A 24,852-nucleotide genomic window follows, 5' to 3' on the forward strand; every position below is an offset into this window, starting at 1 on the left:
ATCAGCTGCCTGAAACATTTGAAGCAAAGAAGCCCAAAATCCCACTGGACAGGCCCAAAGCTAAGAAGCTTCTTGGGTCCCAACCAATGCGTAATTCTAATGGTAAGCAAGAATTAAGCGAAGCTCCTCTTACCAGGAAACCACTGGTCTATTAGGGAATTGACGTGGTCAGTAATAAAAGCCATTGCTGAAAAATCCCTCACGTCTGATTGGCAGATGATCTTAATACCACCGCTCTTCTTTTTTTTCCAATTCACATCGGACGATTCTACGCTGCAAGAAGAACCCAAAACAAAAACACCTGTAAGGACAAGATTTTAACAGAAGCTTTTCTAAGCTGTTCCTTTCAGCTGGGTTCCATGTTTCTGAGGTCTCACTGCTCTCCCCTTTTACTTTTCTGTGTATCTCCCAGCCCATTAGATATGCCTGACTACTCCCCCACCATCACAGTATCACTTATGTAGGGTCATCTATACAGTGGCTCCTCCTTATCTGCAGGTTTGACATACACAGGCTTAAAAAATGACAGCTGCGATACAAGGACATCTGCAAGAGGGATCTGAAGGCCTTAGGAGTGGACCTCAACAGGTGGGAAACCCTGGCCTCTGAGTGGCCCACTTAGAGGCAGGCTGTGCAGCATGGCCTCTTCCAGTTTGAAGAGACACTTGACCAACAGACTGAGGCTAAGAGGCAAAGAAGGAAGGCCCACAGCCAGGGAGACAGACCAGGGACAGACTGCACTTGCTCCCAGTGTGGAAGGGATTGTCACTCCCAAGTCGGCCTTTTCAGCCACACTAGACGCTATTCCAGAACCACCTTTCAGAGCGCGATACCAGAGTCTTTCGAGACTGAAGGTTGCCAACAGACTTGGAGGCCGAGCTCACAGCTGGAGGACCTGAGAGGACCTTTCAAATGGGACCAGAAATGACTTCTGGTTGCATCCAGGAGGTATTCTGAGGAGCAGGGATGCCCGCACTTCAGAACACCTTCCGGATGCAAACGGGAGCCACTTATGGTCACATCTGGAAGGTCATCTGAGGGCCGTCCATGGACAGATTTGGAGCCCAATCCTGAGCTTGGTGTGCCAGCTTACCAGCAGCGAGCACTGTTGCCAATGTGCCATAAAGCACATTTGCAAGGTTTAGTACGCTGCCCACACTGGGACAGCACTGGTTGGAGGCTGTTGGTTTCCCGCCCGGCAGTAGCCTGGACTGTCAGGTGGCGGAGAAGTGAATGAGGGTGTGGGGGGAAGCAGGGAGGGTGCATTCTGGGGGAGGGAAGGCAGGCAGAGAGCGGGAAGGAGGTGTGGTGGGGGAAGAGAGTGGGGTGGGACCAGTGGAGTTTGGCTCCACCAGATCCTAAGCCCCGTGTTGGCCCACATGGCTCAACACGGGAGTCTCTGATTCTGCGCCGGCTCCAGAGTTGCCACATAATCAAGTAGCCCCATTGCAGGGTTACTACCTTTACCTGGGGAAAGGGGACAAAAGTCTGTGCGGGAAAGTTGGTTAGGATTTGGGCCTTAATTACGTTTCACCTCAGTTTGCCCACTGCCAAGTGAGATGGAATTTGCCGTCTCAACCATTATTACCTCAGGTAGCCTCCATCAAAGGTGACAAACAGCCCTTCCTGCCAGTAAACGGTGTGGTTTCTTTTCACCCGGAAGGTGCTGCATCTGTTTCGCTGTGTGCCCGTGAAACTGTATACAACAGACCTTTTGTTCTTACTCTTGGTATTCTTCTTGTTTTCAAAGAACTGGGACAGACAAAAATAAAACAGAATTCAAGGCATCCGTTTCATCATCTTCTCATTCCTCTTCCCCACAATTATTCATCATGGCTATTCTATTCAGACCATCTTTTTTGTTTTTTGTTTTTAATCTTGTATGCAGTAAATTTTTTTCTTTAAAAAAAAACAAGGACCCTGTATTTGCTCAAAATGTGTTGTTCTGCCTTAAAGAAACATCAAAATATCAGATACTCAGGATGACCAACAGGGGATAGTCATCACTCCACTAAACATACACTAAACACTAAACATACACTAAACATTTAGGGGACATCCACTAAAATTGAGTGTTGGGAGGGTTAGAGCAGACAAAAGAAAATATTTCTTTACTCAGCGTATGGTCGGTCTGTGGAACTCCTTGCCACAGGATGTGGTGATAGTGTCTAGCCTGGACGCCTTTAAAAGGGGTTTGGACAAGTTTCTGGAGGAAAAATCCATTACGGGTTACAAGCCATGATGTGTATGCGCAACCTCCTGATTTTAGAAATGGGCTATGTCAGATGCAAGGGAGGGCACCAGGATGAGGTCTCTTGTTATCTGGTGTGCTCCCTGGGGCATTTGGTGGGCCGCTGTGAGATACAGGAAGCTGGACTAGATGGGCCTATGGCCTGTTCCAGTGGGGCTGTTCTTATGTTCTTAACTACAATTCCCAGGAGGCCTTGCAGGTCTCTTGTTATCTGGTGTGCTCCCTGGGGCACTTGGTGGGCCGCTGTGAGATACAGGAAACTGGACTAGATGGGCCTAAGGCCTGATCCAGTGGGGCTGTTCTTATGTTCACTCTCATGTCCTGCTTGTAAACTTTCAGAGGCAACAGATTGGTTGTTGTTGGAATGATCATTCTGGTTTAAGTGAACTGCTGGTCTGTTCCAGAAGTTCTTATGTTCATTAAGTGTGATAAAACTCCTCACTTCCTGCTAGTTTCTCCAGTCTATAAGAAACACAGAGGGGACCCTACCCTGTTATTGACTTGTGGGGGTATCACATCTCAGCATGTAGTGACAGACAGCAGATGGATGGACACGCATCTGACCCAGGTGCTGGGGTTTCCCCATCATACATTCCAGGAGCCCTTGTGCTCATCAAGCACTCTTAGGCCCCAGACTACGGCCCTATTGAGGGTAAGGCAATTCTATTCTACAGATGTCAATCATGTAACTTCCTAGGAGTGTTTAGTGAGAGAGATCAAAGAGAAAGGCACCTGCAGCCTTAGGCTTGCAACTTAGACTCCTCTGAGTTTCATGGCAAACTTCTATTGGATTGAAAGGAGCTACAGTGTAATCTTCACAACCCTGGGGTTATCATCAGCAATGCTGCTAAGAAATATTTTTAGTCTGCATTCTTTTTTAAACTGCATATTCATAAGGAGCTTAACAGGCTCCTGCAGACCGCCAGTGTTATTCCCGTCATCAGCACTGATACAATCTGATGTGATGACAAGATAATAACGTGATAACAAGATTTCATGGTAATTACCCAGATTGCCATATGAAGTTAATACGAATGCAATCAGTGCCGAGAATTAACTTGTGCCCAACGCGTTTGCGCTGGGCAAGACATGCGCTGGTGACAATCGGGCAATTGCATTTGAATAATCTTTGCTGGAGGATAAACAAAAGATTCTATCCTGTAATTGTTGTGGCCAATCAGGATATTATTTGAAAGCGACTGAAATGCTTGCTGCCATTGTGATGGATGAAAGGGAGCTGTGGGGGTGACAGGGCTTGTATACGGCAGTGACCCATGACAGAACTACAAGCGACAAAAGGGATCTCAGTCAAGTTTTGCTTCCATTGCAAAGGTGTCTCCCTACTGCACTGCTTTTTTCCCCATAGGAACTGACAGTGGCTGTCAAACATGCTGGCTGTCACAAAAGTGTCTGTCAAATATCAGGTTTATTCATCTAAATTGCATCTCTGGGTTTTGCTTCTACCTACCTGGAGATCCATCTCGGCGAGACTAATGAGCATACGGGCGATAAACCGTTGCCAAAAGCCAACCGGAACAAAACTCATCTTGAACACCCTTTGGATGGTGTTTGTCGTCTGGTGGCGCAAGCCGTGAATGTCTAATGCTGGCTTTGCGGGAAGCAGATGGGGCAGGAGGTAACTGAAACCGAATGAAAACGTTCAGATATCAGCTGGAAAATGCCTGGTAGATGTCATGCTTGCTATCAACAGTCATCACTTATACTGAAAGCCTTTGGAGCAGTAGATGAAGATGCAGTGCTGTCACTCTGAGGCTGCCTAGAAAATTATGCCCCAGGAACACATGAGCCAGGAACAGACACAAAGTCGAAGGCCATCTGCTGGAAAGGATTTTGGGCTCAATAAAAATATGGACAGCCCATGTCACTAGGAAACACAAGGGGGTGGGTGAGGGGGAAGGAGGAAAAGATTACAATCAGATGTGCAAGTATTTCTTGACTTGCATTTTAAGCCCAGAAATGAGTCAGGGATACCTTCCAGGGAAACATGTGCTGGTAGCAAATGTATAATGAACGAACAGCTGCTGCTGGGTCTGCCGAATCTAGCTGCCAGCGGTCCATTAGGACCGCAGATTTTCAGTTGCTGCCGAATTTCACTCCACATGGGACTCTGGCAAAAGGGCCCGATGTCCTCAGAATACCTCTCAGCCTCTGGATTCCAAATGCACCATACGTCTATTGTGAATTTCAGAAGGTCTGAAGCTGGCTCAACCCCTTACTCTGATCCTGCAAGGAGCACTTAGTTCAGCCAAGTGTCCAACTTGGTGTCTATCTTACCAGAAGAGCCAGCTAGCTCACAAACCTGCTGGCTCACAAACTGTCTTCTCTCCTGGTTCATCAACCAGTTGGCAATCTACTGGAACCTTGACTCTGAATGCCACCAGCTCCACACTACCTCCCTACATAATCACCACTGTAACCAGTACCTTATTACAGATTCCAGGGTTTGGAAAAGAACAAGAGAAGCAGGTTGGAGGTTCCAGTAAGAGCTGGTAGAGTGTGCTGGCTAAGTCATGAGCTGTGTGTTGGGAAGTTCTAACATTCACTTTCACTCAGCCACAAATCTCATGATGTGTTCTTGACGCTGTTTGCCTGCCTTGTGATGCAAGCATTGACCTTCCAATCACAAGGATTTAGTAAAGACTGTCAAAATAATGCATGTTAAGTACTCTGAACATATAAAAAGTACTATATTTCCTTCTTCCCTTACTATATAATTATTATGAAAATTATGCGCAGTCCATGAGAAGTTGGTGGTTGTTGAATATCAGGTCTTTCCTAAAGACCTAGGATATTCACAGATATTTTCATAATATGTGTGCTGCCCCAAGTAAAGCTGCTTTCTGTTATTGGCGTGCAGAAATTTCATTTACACCCAGGATGTCCAGGTTATTATTATTATTATTATTATTATTATTATTATTATTATTATTATTAAGCTACAGGAAACACAGTTGTTAACTGGTGTTGAGCAATTGATGCAAGTCTATTATTATTATTGAATCTAGGCTTTGCCTGATAGCATCAAAGTGAATGAGCAGATTTAACTCTGTACTTGAACAAATTTGTAGATGTTTCAGCTCAGATTTCTCAGCTGATGAAACTGGCAAGAGCTTTTCCTGGTCAGGTCAACAGTGGGGTTGCAAGCCCCATCTTTCTTTAAGATGAAAAAAGTGATGGCTTAGATGGACTAGAACAGCCTGGGTTTCTTAATTCACGGAGGCTTATTATGACAAAATCCAAGACCTGCTTTGCTCCAGGACAATCCTGGCAGAGTTCTGATCTTTTCTCAAATTCCTTCTGGTAACCAGATGGTCTGAGCTCTTATCTTCTTGGCAGAAACAACTATTGGTGTGTTGGTTGTCAAGGCAAAGCTGGTTACAATTATTTTTAGGCACTGTCTGGTGGTCAAATTTATTATGTTTGGAGTGAGAGAAAAACAGAATTTGTGATAAGAACATGAATGGAGACAAAGATCTTAGAAAATCTGAACACCTCCCCCCTCCTTCCAACAACTAAGAATAAGGGTTGAGTAGGGAAATATTAAGTGCGCGTAGGATAGCGGAGAGAAAGTCATTTTTAAAAGTACAAGCAAAATGACACATTTTGTGAAAATGCATGTAATGAAGTCCTAATGCCTTTAGAAACATTTCTAAAGAGGAAAGCAGTAGAGGGTGCAAAATTTTGAGTGCAGATTAATTAAAGGGGTGAATAATTCCTTCCAGGTTTGTCATTTTCCACTCCACTCTCTTGTTCTGCCATGTAGAGCCTCACTGCAGGGTTTGAAATACAAGTGAATAAGCATTTTAAGCACCACCAAGGTGAAAAAGCTGTTCTTATGTTCTTGAAAATGTTGAAGGAAGGGCAATTTGGAGTAGAAAAATGGTGAACAGGGAAAGGCTTCAATACTCCCCCCCCCCTTTTGCACATACCGTGTTTCCCCCAAAATAAGACACTGTCTTATATTTTTGGGGGGCTCCAAAAAACACACTAGGTCTTATTTTCAGGGCAGGTATTTTCAGGGAAACATGGTAGTCACTGGGGCTTCCACCCTGGAAGGCGTGGAGAAGGTGTCCCGTCAGCGCCCAGGAGGATTCCTGCCTGCCTGTCTACTCAGAAGTCAGTCCCTTTATATTTAATGGACTTACTCCCTGGAAAGTGTGGAGAGCCTCAAAGCCCGGTTGGTAGGGTTGCCTCGCTTGCTGCTTCCCACCTCAGCTCCTCCTCAGCGTCCTCTGCCCAAGGCAACACAGCAGGCACTTTCTAGGTGGTGCGCACGGAAGTGCAGCGTTCCCGGTCACGTTGTCCACCTGCCCCCGCCCGAGGACCCCTTCCGCCCCCCCCATCCTGGCCCTGATCACAACTAGATCTTATTTTGGGGGTAGGTTTTATATTTCAGTAATTCTCAAAAAACACGCTAGGTCTTATTTTCAGGGAAACACGATAATATTCCCTATCCCAAGTTTACTTCTCTTATTTAAGTGCTGGAGGTGTTATAAGCATTTATGTATAGTACATGCACAACTGCTAAAAAGTAGCCCAGATCTGCTCCAATATTAACCTGGAGGAACCGGGTCACTCTCCTGGCTGTCCTGGAGATACTTCAAAATGGATACCAACTCAAGTTTAGGTGCAGTGCAGGTTTGGCCCAGGTCTGGCTGCAACGCAATGACATCATCACCATGTCTCAAGGACAACAGCAACAATTTATTCTCATGGCCCACTTACCTTTGTAGTCTTCTCTACGGTTGTTGTGATGTCGCTTCCAGCTTCTGGGAAACTCTTCTTGGTTCTGCAGCTCGGTTTCTAGGGCATTTGTCTGTAGTAACGAATTGCCTGCCCTCTTCCTCCGAGCCACTGGAGGAAGAGGGACAGACAATCTCTCTTTCTCCAAACCAGCGGAGGAAGAGGGACAGACAATTTGTTGCCCTAGAAACAGAGCGGTAGAATCTATTGTTTAGCTATTTTCATTCACTGTGCTCCAAATTCCTGCAGCGCACCTGTGGATCTTTCATGGCACATCAAAGTGCCACGGCACACTGGTTGAAAATCACTGGTCTAGAGGCTTACAACACCCCCAGAACTCCTGCCGACCACAACTGGTATTGTGCAATTTGCCAGAGCCAAAGGGTGACAGCAGTGAGGGCTTCAGAGATGCCATGGCAGTGGTCAAGACCCTGATGAATACTTTGCAGCGCTGTATACGGAGGGAGTGGAAGCTGGACACTTCAATAACTCACACACCTATTTTGGAGCATGCCTCTGAATAACTGAACCTGAAATTAAAAACTGGAATCACGCCTCTCTCTTTGCACCCATAAAGTTCAGCCACACCTTTGGTGACAATTACCAGTGTACCTGTTGTTGGCTACTGGCAGTGCAATTTCAAACTTGGCCAGGAATTGGAAATACTGCTCTTCGGTCTGTTTGGTGAACCCCGTCCCCACCAGCAGCATGCGGAGGTCCTCGGCTTTGATGACACCATTCCTGGCAACCGACTTGGAGCTTTTGATGTTGAAGATTCTCTGCAGACACTCGGACAACCAAACTGGGTCAAGGAAATAGAGATTTCTCAATCCATGGCTTGTATCTGGAAAGTGAAGCAACGTTCCAGTCTCTATCAGGAAATTGATGGCTGTGGGGGAAAAAAGAGGACACTAACATGATGATGCAGCCCCCTGGTGAAGGCAACAACAAAAACTTTTTTATTCTTATTAGGAAAGTTGCCAGTTTGCAGCTTGGAAACAGATGTCATTCTTTTAAAGTCCAGGATAAAACAGGAGATTCTGCGGCTGTAGCTTCCTCCATGCACACTTCCTCGCCAGTATTTTGTGCACACACTATGCCAACTACATCAGGGTTTCTCAGCATTTGTCCTCTTCTGCACCAATTCACACGGTTCACCTATTCGAAGTACCACCAGAAGTAACTGGCGATGACATCACCGACAGTTACTTCTGGGTTGGGAGGCCAGATGCAATGTGACGAACACCAGGCTCAGTAGATGGGAGGGCTTTTTTGAGTGCAGAGAAGCATGCTTTGGAGCTCTGCCCAACAAGCCGAGCCTCCTACTGCTGTTTGTTATGTCGCATTCCTGGTCCTGCTGCTGGGGGGCAGGTGTCCAGGGGTACCACCAGACACCACCTCAAGTGCCACTGGTGGTACCATACCACTGGTTGAGAAACACTGCACTACAGCAAGTAGGAATCTGCATGTACAGTTGAGTGGGGATTGACAAACAAATCAGGGAAATTCACAATGTAGCAAAATAAGCACACATGAGATCCACTCCCCCCCCCCCCCCCAATTATTTCACACCGGCCCATGCAAACATACCAGACTGCAAGTCCTCATAGTCCTTGATGTCATTTCCTGGAATCCTCTCTATGATTTGCTCTATTTCCTTGTCTGTGAGATACTGTACATTGTCATTTTGGCTTCTGCTCTGTTGTTCAGCTATGATGCCTTCTTGGAGGCTCAAGTAACTCCGTGGCACCTGTTAGGTGATAACAAAGATCAAATGCATTATCAAAACCATACCTGATAGGTGTATGATGGCCAATAGCCCAACTGTAACTACCAGGTTGCCCCGTACCTGCAGATCCTGTATCCATGGATTCACTTACCCACAGATACAGGCAGCCCCCACCGTGCCCCCCAACCTCCAAAGGCAAGGGGAGCTGTGCTCCCCACACCTTCAGAGGGGCTTCTGATCCCATGAGACCACAGACATCTGCTTGCAGCCTCGGCAGGCCTCAGAATGGTCGTTTTTGGTTGAAAAAGTCACTTCCAGTTTGTAGCCAAAAACCAGAAGGGTCATTTTTCAGCCAAAAACGGACATTCTGAGGCCCACCGAGGACGTGGGTGGACGTCCACAGCCTTGGAGGGGCTCAGAAGCCACTCCAAGGGGCAGATGATTGCCTGTATCCATGGTTTCAGCTATTTGCGCAGGGTTCTAGAATGAAACCTCCACGGATAAGGGGCAACCCCTGTAGGTGGTAGGCCAAGCAAGCTGAAGGATGGTGCTGCAGGAATGGAACAGAGAAGATCCCACTTTGAAAACCGAGATTGTGATGATTTGGCCGTGTTCAGAAAGGCACAATCCACCAGCCCCCCCTATCTGTTATACAAACAGAACATATCCCTGTGTTGAAGAACACAAGGACGAAGTCTGATTGCACATCTCCTAAACGTTGCGAATGTGCAAGAGACCACTGAATCCCCAAACGGAGGCAGGGTGGCCTTCCGTTGCAAAGAAACCTACGCACCAATCTCCCAACCAGTCTTTGTGAACAAATAGAGCTTCCAATATCCTTCATGTTGCATGCGATGTGGTAGATCAGCTGGCGGAGCCCGTCCAGGCCTTCTAGTGTTCTACAGGAGAGCTCACTGCAGAGGGAAAACCAGGAAGAGAAAGATCTGAAGTTGTGTTCTGCTGGCTGGCAAACGGGACGTGATTGGCTGCTTTGTGAAGCACTGAATTTTGTGACTGTACCGCTACAAGCACTGAATTTTGTGACTGTGCTACATGTTTTTTCTGAAGACAGTGATAGGCTTTACCCAGACTTGAATACTAGTTAATTCTCTGTGTGCTCCTCTGTTGCCTCAGCTGTTGCATACCAGTCCTCTGCATCTGGTTCACCATCTTGAATCCTGTTCTTGGAGGCATGGCCATGGTTAAGCTAAGATTCCTGATCAATCTTCCTCATGGCTGAGCCATCACAGCCAGCGTCAATGTGACCGGAAAGAGATGCAAGCTTACAAATGTATGCAGAAAGGCACTGCAGAGGGGCAAGAGGAATTACATTCCCTCTGTAATGGGGGGAAAAAATCAACAGCCCACTTACTGTAAGTGTTTCAGTGAGATGTCAGGGAAGCCAGTGGCTCTGGAGCCAGAAGGAGATCGGCAGACGGCAAGGACATAGGCTCGCAGGGTGGCAATCCTCTCCACACGGAACTTTGTTTCGATTAAGTCAAGGTGAGTCCCTACCACAAGCACAACGGAGTTTGGAGCCTTGGCCTGGAAAGAGGGCATTTGTAAAGCATTTTTCACAGAGTCCATGCCGGGCTCTCCAAATCTTCTCGCATGGAACCATTATTGAATTAGGAAACGCAAAAAAAAAACAAGTGAAGCGATGTCTTTGATCAGAATGATTTCTGCCCCAAGAAAATGTCTTACCTATTTGCAACTGGCAATAACACACACACCTTATATAGTACAGGGGTAGGCAAACCAGGGTTCATGAGCCACATGAGCACATCTTCGACAATGTGAAACCCACAGATAATGAAATCCACAGATCTTGGCACCTTTAACCTTCTGGAATTAAGCCTTCACATGGGGCCACAGGCCTCAGAACACCTCTGTAGGCCTCAGAACGCCTACAGCTGAGGCAGTGGGAGCTGTATGTGTTGAGCCAACCCATAGTTTGGGACCCGCAGATAATGAAATCTGCAAGTCCCGAATCCAAGGGTAACAAGGCTCCACTGCATTTACCTGGTATAAACTGAGAGTCCACTGGGTTAAAGTGTACATTTAATGTTCATGGTGAGTAAATACAAATAGCTAGAGGTGTTTGTCTCTGGTAAGATAGGATTACATAACACTAATATCTTGCCCCCATTCATATGGTCGCAGCTGCATTTTACACCAGCTGTAGCTTCTGGATTGTCTTCAAGGGCAGCCCCATGTAGAGTTGGTGCAGTTATCCAAACAAGAGTGACTAAGGCATAGGTAACTGAGCCCAGGTCTGAATGAGGCAGGAACGGGTGCAGTTGGTACATGTTCTCCCCAGAACACAGCCAATTCCAGGACATCTATGCGCAAGGCTGGGGCCAGAGCACTCCCAGACTGTGAACGCAGCCCTTCAAGAGGAATTCACCCTCCTCCACAACTGGCAAACTCACCACCCCCAAATCAGCAGGTCTTCTGACCAGGAAGGCCTCTGTTGTGTCCAAATTAATTTAATAACTATTTAATTTGTTGTTTCTGAATTGCCTTTGCACTGCATTCTAGATGTCCAAATAAGCATTTCTGCAGTAAATCATGGGGACAAACATACCCCAGAATAATTCTACTTTTGTTGAAATGACAGGTAAAATTCCAAGATGAAGAGTAAGTGCGAATGGTGGGACTTTTCTGACCGAGATGCATCAGTGAAATTTTAACACAAGCTGGTACTATCTCCGTGGATTCCTTCACAAGTACTTTAAATGCCCTGTAAGCCAGCCACAATTTCTCCCTTACTTCGATATTCAGCAACCAGAACTGAAGATTCGCCACGGCCTCTTCCCCTAGCGCCAAGTTCCAGACGACAACATACAAAGCCTTATCTGTGAAGAAACACTGATTGACTGTCGACATGCTGGCGGGACCGCCGATATCCCAGACGTTAAACTCAACTGAATCAACCTAATTGGACAAAGAGTAACATTCAGGGAAAGACAACACCCATGGCAGTTAAAGTAAATCACAGAGAGATAATGGTCAATGCATAATGAACTCGCGCCCCAAGTAGCGCCATAATGCACGGCGCTGGGGCATAAATGGAGCCAATGTGCTGGTGGAAGAAAGAGGTGCTTGTCAAGGGTGGCTATCACTTCCACACAGGAAATCTAAGCTAATTGCTCACCGCTAAGGCAATAGGGCATCCGCTGATGCCGGAGAAATGGGTTACTAATGTCCCTTCATCCAGTGGTGCTACCTTACTTTATAAGAACACAGGGCTAATTTTGGTGGTGTGAGTATCCCTTCTTTCCTCTCTCTTTATCTAAGGGAGAAGGGTGCATTGCTGCTATCAGCCCCTCCAGCCCCTACGCATCAGCCCTTTTCATCTACCGCTGAAATAGTAAGATGGTTATGGACACAGAGCTTGCTCAGAGTGCTAGGAGGGAACTGTGCACCTAAGGAAAACCCTCACACACACTCTGAAACATATACTTGGGAGATAATCTGGAATAATTTCTAGAGTTCTTGGGATGCCCAGCGGTATTAACTCAAATTCTGGATTGGGTTGGCATCAAGACTCCAAGGCCCTGGCACAGAGAGATGACATGGTTGGCCATCAAGGAGAATATTGTCCCATGTCATCTTCCCATGTGCAAGTATGCACGCACATGTATTTTTTCTTCATTTTATCCCTTTCATTTTTGTTTTACTGCCCTTATCTCTTGGCTTTGAATCATGCTTCCCCTAAGAACTGTCTGTAATGCTTGTCTCGCGCTATGAGAATTATAGCAGCAAAAACAGAGCAAAGAGCTTTAGAATCAGACATGTATGACTGATCCCCGAGATGAGTGAAATCGCATAGCCCAGTGGAACGCAAAGCGAAAAGGTTGTGTACTGCCAAGTCAGTGTTCGCCATTTGTGTTCCCCTGGGGTGAAATCCAGCCCCCTATGAAGAGTTTTCTGCCTCCCACATTTGACATTCCCCATTTCCTTGTCAAAAATGTGGCCATAATCTGTCTGGGCAAAATAGCTTTGGGTTAAGAATCTAAAGTCTGGGATAAATGTATCTTTTCATCACATTTGCTTTGTCACTTTGCTAGGATGCAAGGTTCTGTCCAGTCTGCTTTTATGATGATGATGATGATGATGATGGAAGTCACTAATAAGTCACTTTTTATGGAGCAAAGAGATTAGAAAGTAAATAATGTAAAAAACAATACAGATTTACAAGACAGATGCAAATATTTAAGGACAAAATTAACATTAAAGGTAAAATAATTCCATTTTACAACAGAAAGGCAAAAAGATTAACTGAATCCTGGAATTTCTTAATCCAAAATGTTACAAACTCAAATTTCTACAAATGTGCCTCTTTCTGAGGTATCAGAAACTAGATTAGTATAGATATTGCGACAATATTTGATATCCTTAAACACCAGGAAATTCCATGTCCTGACCTGCCTTAAGCCTAATACAGTGGTGCCTCGCAAGACGAATGCCTCACGCAACGAAAAACTCGCAAGACAAAAGCGTTTTGCGATTTTTTTGGTGACTCGCAAGATGAATTTTTCTATGGCCGTGCTTCGCAAGACGGATTTTTTTGCATTTATTTTTTGTTTGTTTGTTTTAAATCGTGCTTCGCAAGACGAAATTTTCGCAAAACAAAACGACTCGTGGAACGAATTAATTTCATCTTGTGAGGCACCACTGTATTTCAAAGTTACGTTTGGATTTACCTTCGATTTGAATCCAGCCGGTTTCTGAAGCTCCAGCTTTGTGGTTCGGATGGCGGCATCGCTTGGCATGGAAAGGGAAGCCTTCCCGGTCTGCAGGACCTCAATCAGTGTGGACTTCCCCTGCCGTGGGGGACCCACTACAATCATTTTCATCAGGTTGCACTTCTCTGCTTTACGCAGCTGCGCTCGCAAGTAAGCTAAAATGGTCCTGGGGCCTAGCGATGAAAGGAATGGAGGAGAAACTGTAGTTCTTTTTTCTTTACATACTCATTATTATTGGGAGAAAAATAAGCATTACAAATTCATATCAAGGTAAGTACAAAATGCGTACGTAAATATGTACGTGTGTGAGAGAGAGTTTACATAGAGTATTTTATTGTAAAGTATTGTAGAATCAGTTCCTTCTCTTCTCTCAGATGACCCATCTACCCGGTGGCCAAACCTCCACTGCCTTGTGGCTACATTCAGTTATGGAAAAGGCTTCAGGAGTCAACCTCGAGGCAAAATCCGGAGCCGGAGTCCCTGAGGCAGTTCATGGCTGAACACAGTCACGTTCTGGCAACTCCTGCGACGCCGCTGGAACCAACCGTATTGGCCTCTGCCTTTCCATTGGACCATTTCAGCGACGTGGAGAGGGGGGATTTGCTGCATGGGTAACAGTCTATCCTCCATACCTACTTTACCCAGGCTTCGCGCACTGGAGACGACACTCTGTTCCAGAACCACCATTCAGAGCGTGACACCATAGTCTTCCAAGACTGAAGGATGCCAACAACATGATTGTAGAATGTATTCTCCACTGACCTAATCACATTTGACTGTATAGCTTTCACAAAAATTGTCACATCCGAGATGACCATTCAACAAAAAATAATAAAATGCAGCTGTAGCCACATCAGCATTTTCCAAAACATCACCACACATGAGTTTTGATGTATGTACTACACATTTTTTAAGCTAGATTTATGGTTTTGATATGGAAGGTTGTTTGAAACGGACTGGATAAAACTGAATTTGCATTGCACGGAACATTCCAGGTTCCACAAATCAATCTCGTGACAATAACGACCGCCTGGATAGATGCTGCCCCATTTCCCCCACCATTCAATAATAAATAAAGCCAGGCTTGGTTTGGATTATCTCTCTGTTCAAGCACCTGACTTTAATAAACCATAGGAAGGAGACAGGCTCACCCTCCTTTCTGATCTCCGCGGGAAGGTTGATGATATTTAGCTCCTCAATATCCAGCTGCCAAAGGTTAGCCAGTTGTCCAAGCTCAGGAGGGAGTTCTTGAATGCCTGCATTACTGCGCAGAAAACACATTTCCCATCCACCCATGAGCAGCCTTTCTGAGAGAGGAATTTACATAAGCATTGGCACCAAATTGCATCAAAAGCAAAAGTTCTATACAACGTGGGAAGGTTCCAACTTGGGCACAACTTTAGAGAAAGTTTGGGGAAGGGGTGTGTGGACCTCTAGGCCTCTATCTAGGACCTCTATCTAGGACATATCTAGGACTCTATCTAGGACCTCTATCTAGGACCTCTAGGCCTCTATCTAGGACCTCTATCATTTCACCGGAAGTGGAATTTTAAATTTTTGTACTACATTTCTCTCCTACACTTCCTCCAAGGTGCACATGCCTGCGTTTTATCCTTATAATATAATAATATAATAATATACAGTATTTATATACCGCCTTTCTTGGTCTTTATTCAAGACTTTATTCAAGGCGGTTTACATAGGCAGGCTTATTAAATCCACGCAGGGATTTTTACAAATTGAAAGAAGGTTCTTTCTTTCAAGAACCACTACATTCAAGGTGTTACACTCCGATCTGGTTTTAACATTCTGGCCTCCATCCTCCCACGCTCCGAGCAGATGGAACAGCTCAGCTGCAGCTTGCCAGCTGCTTCAAGGTCGCATGGTGCCAGTGGCCTCGAACTGGTGACCTTGTGGATGTTAATCTTCAGGCAAATGGAGGCTCTACCCTCTAGACCAGACCTCCTGCCCATCAACTCTGTGAAGTAGGGTTTGCCCAACTGAGTTAAAGGGTTAAAAGGGGAAACTATCTCTCTAGTAGTGGTTTGATGCTCTAACCATTACACCCCATTTGTCCTCCGTGGCGAACATCTGGATAACACATCCAAGAACTGTGGAGGGAAGCCTTGAGAATTTCGGTAATACTTAGCCAAATTTCTAGTCTCTCTGGATACCTGAACTTACTTTCCTAAGTAAAGCTCCGACAATCCTCTCAGAAGGCAGACTGATAACGGGACAGCATCTAGCTGGTTGTCATTCAGATAGAGGACTTCAAGAGACTCACACAGATATTCAGGAAACTCCAAGGTGGAACCTGCGGAGAAGGAGTGGAAACAGAGAGTGAAGAATATACAAAGGAGGAATTCAAAGGTGCAGTGTAAAAGATTGCAGGGTGCACGAGCACACAGCCTTAGGCCTGTCTAATTTACAAAGACCAGTACAGTGCGCCCTTGATATTCATGGGGGATCTATCCCAGGACTCCTCACGGAATCCACAGATAATGAAATCCATGGGGGGGGGGGGGAGAAGAGCCTTCCAGTCGCATTCAGGAGGCCTGCTGCAATGTGAGGATGCTGTGAACTTACACAGGCCAGGTTTCCCAGACCTGCTGCCTGATATTCTGTGATGAGAGACACCAGAGGTTGAACCTGGGACCTCCCACATGCCAGACATTTGCATTAGCCACCTTGGTTCCCCTCGTGGAGAAAGTGGAGTAAAAATACTGTCAACAGACAGAACTATGGAGGGATGGAGTATGTATGCATGTCTGGATGGATAGATAGCCACTAAGCACCTACAGGTGGTCTCATGCTGTTTTTCTTTTGGAGGAGGCAAGGACAGGTATCTGCAGAGTTGAAATAAAATTATTAGCCCCCCCCCCAAGCCTGGAATCTCGTAGCAGTCTCATTTTCCACCCACTAGCTCCCTCTCCACTCTTCTTTCCCCGCATGCCATACCAGTCTTGGAGCGAGCTCTGCTCCTTGTAGAGAAAAACGAAATCGGCTTAGTTTTGGCTCCTTCTCCAGTTCTGTGGGCAAATGTAAAGAGAGACACATGAACCGGGATGACCTGCTCCGCGGCGCAACTCTAAGACCGACAGAGAGCACTCACTTCCCAAGCTGGTTCTTGGAGAGATCCAAAGATTTCAGCTGCCTGCAAGCCCACTTCTCTTGAGCTGGTAACATGACCAGTTGGTTTCCAGAAAGTTTCAAGGATAGTAACACCTGAAAGAGGAAGAGACTATGATGAAGAGCTAAGGGGGAGAGGGTTCTGTACCAGTGCAAAGCAATGGGGTAAATATTCCAGTGAAACTATTTTGGTTTCATGTAGTAAAGATTGGATATTATTATCATCATTTTATTACATGAAATTAGTGTACATGGCATTTTACCAAATAACCTAAATTCAAGAAGAAATCCCTGTCCAAAGTTGTTCACCATCCTGATTTCAACAGTAAGGAGAGACAACAGCCGAAAGGGTACGCGTGGGATTCGTGTGAGCAAATTCGGTCATGCCTATTATACAACACATAACAATAAATGCACAAGTCTGGTCCTTTGCTTTTTGCAATAGCATGCAAAATGCCATGAAATCACAGCCAGGGTAGGGGGGTCTTTAGTTCTTATCCCCCGTCACAGATTCTCTCCTGATCTTGCAAACTCTCCCAAGCACGCTGTTTACATGTTGAAGCATTAAGAACATAAGAACAGCCCCACTGGATCAGGCCATAGGCCCATCTAGTCCAGGTTCCTGTATCTCACAGCGGCCCACCAAATGCCCCAGGGAGCACACCAGATAACAAGAGACCTCATCCTGGTGTCCTCCCTTGCACTAGCATTCTGACATAGCTCATTTTTAAAATCAGAAGGTTGCGCATACACATCATGGCTTGTACCCCGTAATGGATTTTACCTCCAGAAACTTGTCCAATCCCCTTTTAAAGGCATCCAGGCTAGACGCCATCACCACATCCTGTGGCAAGGAGTTCCACAGACCAACCACACACTGAGTAAAGAAATATTTTCTCTTGTCTGTTCTAACTCTCCCAACACTCAATTTTAGTGGATGTCCCCTGGTTCTGGTGTTATGTGAGAGTGTAAAGAGCATCTCTCTATCCACTCTGTCCATCCCCTGCCTAAGTTTGTATGTCTCAATCATGTCCCCCCTCAGGCGTCTCTTTTCTAGGCTGAAGAGGCCCAAACGCCGTAGCCTTTCCTCATAAGGAAGGTGCCCCAGCCCCGTAATCATCTTAGTCGCTCTCTTTTGCACCTTTTCCATTTCCACTATGTCTTTTTTGAGATGCAGCGACCAGAACTGGACACAATACTCCAAGTGTGGCCTTACCATAGTAAGTACCATGTACCATTTTGAACACTGAATGGGGGGGGGGGGTTGCACAACTAGAATGGAACTACAAACTGGGACTGACTAAGAGCTAAAGCCCCTCCCGCAACCATGATTTCACTGTACTTTGTGTGTTCTTCAACAATAAAGAAAAAAGCAAAATTATCTATTGATTGTAATGAGTGTTTTGGGCCTTAGTGGCTGCACTTTGGTTGGGATTGAAGACTGAAGAGTGGCTTAAGCTAAATTCAGCATGGATTTAGGGGCAGTATCTTGACAGGGACACAGAAGACCTGCCTACAAGTTATGGTTTGGCAATGGCTTTACTTATCCTTGAACTACGAATGCCTGGAGAAAGTCCACCTGGCTTCTCCTATTCCATTTGTCCCATTCCTATTCCATTTCTGCATGGTTCATTCCCTCTCATAATGAACTTGGGTCTTCAAGCACTGATCAATTTGGAAGTGAAATGGGAACCTTCAAAAGCAAGGTAGCTTTTCATCGCATTGTAAATAAAAGATTAAATGCTTTAAAAACACAGCTCTGGGCTTTGAGGGCTTAAAAAATGGTGAGGGCATAGAGATAAGAAAATACTAGAATAACTCATCTCTTTTTCTGGAAATACTTGGGGTCACATTGAACCCTGTCCCTACATTTTGTTTGGAGATAGGGACATGCTGTTGCTCCATCACAGCTTTGTGAAAATCTCCAGTTTTCTCTAGAAAACTGAAATCTCTAGATTTCTAGAAATCTAGAAATCTCTCTAGATTTCTCCAGTTTTCTGCGGGCAGCTCTTGCTACCATCCCAGGAAAGGAAAAATAAATAGAATATTAAAGGGATCAGAAATCAGATCACTTCTGTTAATCTAGCAATTGAATTTAAGGGTGAGGCAGTTGAATCATGGATTGTTGAAGCTGTCATTTTAAAATAAAGAGAGGCGGGGATAAAGGAGGGAAGAGAGAAAAAGGTGATATGCTTGAATGTGAAAAAGCCGATAGTAACCTGGATCAACAGTGGGATCAGGGGGATGAATGAAATGAACTTAAACTCTCCTGCCCACACTATACTCCCCACCAATCCACTATCCAGCAATGAAGTGTTGGGTTTAGGAATAGCAGGAGGATGGGAAAGGAAAAAAAAAAAAAAAGGTGCACTCTGTGAGCTCCACACAGCAATGAAAGGCTCCTTTTTCAGAGTGGTTTAGACCCTGAACAAAAATGTTCCATTTAGGAGCTAGAGATACACTGAACCACATTTGTTTTTTGCAGGACCCTACATGTCTCTTCCTATTTGCAAATTTCTCTCGCGCATACTTGCTGCTCTCACAGTCACCCAGAGTCACTCATTGGTACCCTACTGTGCTCTAAGCTACAAAGATCCAGAGACTTTTTGGTCAGTAAAGGATGCTGGAGTCCCTTTTGTGTTACTGTTATGGTGAATCTGTACAAACATAAGGAGACTGGCAAAGACAAAAGAAACCCAGGGAGCTGTGTTCTGAGAGCGCCATCTAGTGTTCCAGTTGCAGGGCTGGTGTGGACCTTCCCAGCTATAGATTTAACTTCTTCTGAGAGACAAAAGCAATTCCACAAAAGAAAGCTCAGGCGGCAGCAAGGACTGAAATCAGGACACACAAACCCAAAGTGAATCCTAGCTAATATGCAGGAAATCCCAAGCCAGTGTACAACATCAGACGCAAAAATCTCAGACACATAGGTGTCCTGGGATGCATGGAGACAGTGTTTCTCAACCAGAGGTATGGGTACCACCAGTGGTACTTGAGGTGATGTCTGGTGGGACTCGCGGGCAGCCTTGTATGTAATTTATGAAACTGACAACAGCATTCAAATATAAGGAGAAAGGTGCGGGGGAAGGGGCTTAAAGAAAATTCACAGGTTCCCCCCGCCCAGTCCTCAATTTTGGATAGGAAAAAAAACATGATTATCTAAATCAGAGATATATGCAGGAGGAAGCAAAAGGGTGAAGGATTTCTCTACTTACCTCAAGCTGGAAAAGGCACGGGGGAACTTCTTTAAGGAGGTTTTCAGAAAAGTCTACTTCCTTGAGATGATTTTTCCAGAAAACAGCAAAAGTATCTGGGAGGGACTCCAGTGCATTTTTTGCTGCTTTGCAACATTTCTAGGAACACATGGGGAGAAAAATAGTATGTTCACATGTGTAGAATTCCCACTCCAGACACTCTCAGCTTCTTTTGGTTTATTTTTTTTAACCAAAAACAAATGATTGCAAGTATTAAAGGAACATCTCAGGTCTTTACAAGTGCTATCTACTGGTTTCCTTATATGCCTAATAAAGGTTTGTTGTATGTTGTTGTATGTTACTGGCTTTCTCTTCATCTGAGACAGTTCCTGTCTACAACACAAGTGACATATACCAAGGTAGCATTAGAAAGGAACCAGGCTTAGTGCCCTCACTCAGACATCCCAACCCCAGTCCATGAAGACCCCGGTTTGACATCCTGAATCCCTTGACTGCACCAAGCACTTACTGCTGCAACTCACAAGTGTTCACTGTGACGTCAGCTAGGACTTACCAAGGGGCAGGCCCACGGCTGAGGAAACACCTTCAGTTGGTTCTTGGAGATATTCAGGATGGCGAGTGACTTCAAACAGTGGAGGAAATGAGTGGGCAGCTCTGCCAGCTTGTTGTCTGAAACATCCAGCTCCATCAGTTTCCTTAATCCAATCCAGTTGGTGGCTAAAAAACAAACAGGTACGGAACAGAAACAAAAGAGCTGTGAGAGGCTTATCATTTGGGTCCAATTCTGTGCGGCTCTGGGTCACATGTCCTGGATGAGGCACATTCCTCAGTTATCAATGAAAGATGCAATGTGACTGTGGGGGCTAGGGTGTAGGTTCTGAGCAGAGAAGAACCAGGAAAAGGCTATAATGCATTCTGATAGCTGTTTCAGGATCAGAAGAGAGGCAAGGCAGAATTCAGCACCAATAGGTTATTCAGGGGACTGGCCAGGGAGCACTTGGGTGTGGGGATATGACTACGCTGGGTGACTCCTATTTATCCCCTCATGCACTGACTGCCCATAGGCCTTGAAATGTCCAAATAGAGCCTATTGCTGCGATCTGTAGCCATCCTATCTTTCCCATTCCTTGCAGTTGGGCCTTCTTAGGTGACATCTCTCTCGTATTATGTGAACATTTATTTATTTTTCACATTTTTATACCACCCACCCTCCAAGGAGCGTAGGGTGGTGTACATTATTCCTCCCCTACGACTTTCTTCACAACAACCCTGTGAGGTAGGTTAGGCTGAGAGACAGTAACTGGTTCAAGGTCACCAGCCCAGGAAACTTCATGCCTGAGCAGAGATTTGAAGCTGCATCTTCCAGCTCTAAGCTTAACTCCTGAACTACTACACCATACTGGGGGGGGGGGGGAAATACACCATAGGTCTAGGATTCTTAGCGGCAGCTCTAAGTTCTTTGCCATGTGTAAGTAGGAAAATGGCTGCACACGACTAGGACATTTTACCACCCCCGTGGTTGATGGTTCGCGTTGACTGAAAACTCCAACAGAAGGAGGAAATGAAAACAAGCTGAAGCACACCTACCATTCTCCTCGTCGAACAAGCTTTCCAAATAATTTTTGGCAGCCACAAGCCTCTGCAGCCTGGAAAGGTGCAGAAGCCCAGATGGAAGGATGGGGAACTTGTTGCTGGATATGTCGATCTCAAGTAACCTGTGGATTCCAATAAGAAAGAAAGATCTAGATACTTCCTTATATATATTTTGGTTGTAAAAAAATAAAAAATAAATATACAAGTAAATTTTTTAAACATAATAATTAATCTTTTGCTGAGCAGTTATTGTATTTATTTTACTGAGCAAAACTGCAAGCAAGATCATATTATTTCACATGAAACATATCTAAACAAGTTCTGAGTGCCAGAACTAGCCAGCACATCACTTTTTAAAGTTAGCATCTGAAACAAAGAGTTTAAAAAAATACTAGATCTGACCGAAATGAAATCCAAATTTTTAATAGTTTGACTTCTTGTTAAAGACCCTTTCTTTTTATCTCAGCTCATATGGGAGTGAGTTCTTGCTCAGTTCATATGGTTCCTCCAGGACCTTTTGAAGACTCCAAGAAGCCCTGAATTGAATGCTCAGTTGAGCCCCCTTCCTTCTCTCCAGAATTAAGAACATAAGAAGAGCCCCGCTGGATCAGGCCATAGGCCCATCTAGTCCAGCTTCCTGTATCTCACAGTGGCCCACCAAATGCCCCAGGGAGCACACAAGACAGCAAGAGCCCTGCATCCTGGTGCCCTCCCTTGCATCTAAAATCAGGAGGTTGCACATACACATCATGGCTTGTAATCCGTGATGGATTTTTCCTTTGGATATTTGTCCAATCCTCTTTTAAAGGCATCGAGGCCAGATACCATCACCACATCCTGCAGCAAGGAGTTCCACAGACTAACTAATCATCAGCCAGTGCTGACGGAGGAAACTGTATGAGAGTCTGGGGAAAGCTACCCACTGCCTCCCCTCAAATGGCATGATGGTTTTCATGGGGAAAAAAAATCCCCAGGCATGATTCTAAAGGTACAGGAACATACTTGGAGCACAGGATCCCATCCGAAGAATGTACATCCGGCAATTCATTTAAGCAGTTCTCGGCAAGGTTTAACTTCTGAAGACTTATCAGCCCCCAAGGGATCACGGAGGGAAGAGAAGTCAAGCAATTGGCAGACAGGTCAATCTCGGTTATCTGGTGGGAAATGTCTATCAGCCAGTCGAGATCCACCCAAGGAAGCCTGAGTTTCGACCAATTCACAGAAAGAACCTGAGGAGGAAAGAAAGAAAGGAGGAGGTGTGAATCAGAACCTCCACTTCAAATCAAGAGCAAAGCTGAATCTCTGAGCACCTAGAACGTTCTGTAGTTTGCTCAATGTGGACAGACCTCTAAGGATTTGGGCAGTGTAATATTTAATGCACCTAGAACTTAGCAATTGACTCCTACCTCCAGCCCATCCAGTGGCGTAGCTAAGGGATTTGGCACCTGCGGGCACAAAAATTTTTTACACCCCCCTCCCCGGGTGTTAATAACGGGGCAACTGGGAGGTGGTCTGAGGCATAGGGAGGTTGCATGAAGCCTGCCCAACAACCTCTCGGACACTCTTCTGAATGCCCGCCTGCCATGGGGTATTCCATCAGAGGTGTGGGTTCACACCCCCTCATAGCATGGTACCCAGGTCAATCTACCTCCTGCCCCCACTAGCTATGCTATTGGTCCCATCCTGTTCTGAAACTGGGATGTTAGATTATGCTTTGTTCTCTAAATGCCTTCTAAATGCCTTCTCCCCCAGTACATGAGCAGCTACTCACTGTCTTGGCTGGAGTGCTCCTGGGTAAGGTGGTGGTTTCTATGAAATATTTGCGAAGGAGATGTTTACTTGCGCTGGGGCAATCAATCAGGATGTAGGAACAGAAGAAAGACCCGTTCTGAAGCAAGAAAGCAGCAACATCCTCATGCCCTAGCAAAGGAGGAAGAGACAACAACAAAAAGAAAAAGAAAAAAAAGACTGCATTTGTGTATTGTGTTGTGCATTCCTAGAAACAACAAGCAATAAAACCTCACAGAGCAAGTTCCAGCCCTACCTCTACAGAAATAGCTGGCTTAAAACCATAAAATGAATTAAATCAATAAAGGGGAACCACAGTAATAAAGAGGTTTCCTGTTGCTTGGACTTTTCCCCCCAATCAATGAGATTTCCTATACGAAAAATGAAAAGGAAACCCATACAGCCACAGCCACAACCACACTGGTTAGGTCCAGAAATAAACAGGAGCTTTGTCAGTGTGCTGGTCAGGCCACGCTTGGCTCCAGTGGTGTAACTAGAAGGGGTGCAAAGCACTAAGTTTTGCAAGGATCCTCACCGCAGTGTGCAAAGCAGACCCTCCCCCTCCCCTTTGAAGCCATTCCAGGTGGTGGGAGCAAAACAGAGTGAATGCCTCAGTTTTGCTCCCACCGCCCTGAACGACTCCAAAGGGGAGGGGCCACTTGCACACTGCAGTGAGGATCCCTGCAATACTTACTGCTTCGTACCCCCCTTAGCTATGTCATTGCTTGGCTCTCCTAAATAAGCATGGAAAGGTGTGGAGTCAGGCTGAAAAAACATTCCTTTTTCATGTACATCTGAATCTAAACAAAATTCATCGTGATCCTCCCTACCTGCAGTCTGATGTGGCACTGCCCATTCAGAATTCAACCACCACATTCTGCTAGATGCGTATCCAATGTGCGTGCCTTAGTTCTGCCTCCCCCCAGAGGGGTGCTCCACATCGCAAGGGCTCCAAAATGCCATTCACATAGTCTGCCATACAGTTAGTTCTTGGCTTCCACTATTTCCCTAGCCCTGTAGAATGCTGAGTCTTGCAAACTCTGACCAGCTGATCACCTCAACTCTTTGCAACAAGAGCTATATACTGGGCATTCAGAAGGAGCCTGAGGCTGCAATCCTGCAATAGGCTGTCCTGGGAGTAAGCCCCACTGAACACAGTGGGCCTACCTTCCCATTGCACAACCCAGATAAGGCTGTGCGGAAAGTATTCTAATCTCAGTAGGGACAGTGTACACTTGGGGGCACCTCAAAATGAGCGACATCTGGCTGCCCAAACAGGCAATCCAATCCTGAGCCGGGACTGCCATGGTGCCAAAACGGTTGGAAACGTGGGCATTTGCAGTCTTGGGTGTTTTGGAATTTTCTTTGAGAACTGATCATCCTGTAAAGAGAAAAGCATCACATACCTGCTTTCACAGCTGCATACAAGGGCAGCTTGCTAAGGTTCGGGAACTCGTTCTTTCTCACTGCACAGCTGTCAGGATCCGCGTTGTACGTGAGGACAAGGAGTTTGACAACCTCCAGGTGACCACGCTCACAGGCGATGGCCAGCATCCAGTTCAGGAGTTGCAAGAAGTTGGTTGGACCTGTTAAAAACAGGAGTTCATCAGCCACAACACCTGGTAAGGCGTT

The 24,852-nt window shown here is 45.6% G+C and overlaps 1 protein-coding gene across 1 annotated transcript in view; it reads right to left on the reverse strand.

Annotated features, from left to right (window-relative positions):
- LRRK1 (leucine rich repeat kinase 1) overlaps positions 1-24,852 on the reverse strand; it is a 63,953-nt gene that overhangs the window by 22,815 nt on the left and 16,286 nt on the right. Inside the window, exons 4-22 of the mRNA XM_066636095.1 lie at positions 24,627-24,806; positions 23,204-23,352; positions 22,435-22,661; positions 21,427-21,554; positions 20,393-20,556; positions 19,840-19,977; positions 16,608-16,720; positions 16,454-16,524; positions 15,680-15,809; positions 14,647-14,759; positions 13,454-13,668; positions 11,517-11,681; positions 10,117-10,289; positions 9,538-9,658; positions 8,606-8,765; positions 7,628-7,904; positions 3,720-3,891; positions 1,589-1,752; positions 134-273 (exon numbers count right to left, since the gene is read on the reverse strand). Coding sequence (XP_066492192.1) covers positions 134-273; positions 1,589-1,752; positions 3,720-3,891; positions 7,628-7,904; positions 8,606-8,765; positions 9,538-9,658; positions 10,117-10,289; positions 11,517-11,681; positions 13,454-13,668; positions 14,647-14,759; positions 15,680-15,809; positions 16,454-16,524; positions 16,608-16,720; positions 19,840-19,977; positions 20,393-20,556; positions 21,427-21,554; positions 22,435-22,661; positions 23,204-23,352; positions 24,627-24,806 — 3,000 coding nt within the window. The remainder of the gene's footprint in view (positions 1-133; positions 274-1,588; positions 1,753-3,719; positions 3,892-7,627; positions 7,905-8,605; positions 8,766-9,537; positions 9,659-10,116; positions 10,290-11,516; positions 11,682-13,453; positions 13,669-14,646; positions 14,760-15,679; positions 15,810-16,453; positions 16,525-16,607; positions 16,721-19,839; positions 19,978-20,392; positions 20,557-21,426; positions 21,555-22,434; positions 22,662-23,203; positions 23,353-24,626; positions 24,807-24,852) is intronic.

This window comes from Tiliqua scincoides, chromosome 8 (assembly GCF_035046505.1).
Source record: "Tiliqua scincoides isolate rTilSci1 chromosome 8, rTilSci1.hap2, whole genome shotgun sequence".
In the NCBI taxonomy this organism is placed as follows: domain Eukaryota; kingdom Metazoa; phylum Chordata; class Lepidosauria; order Squamata; family Scincidae; genus Tiliqua; species Tiliqua scincoides.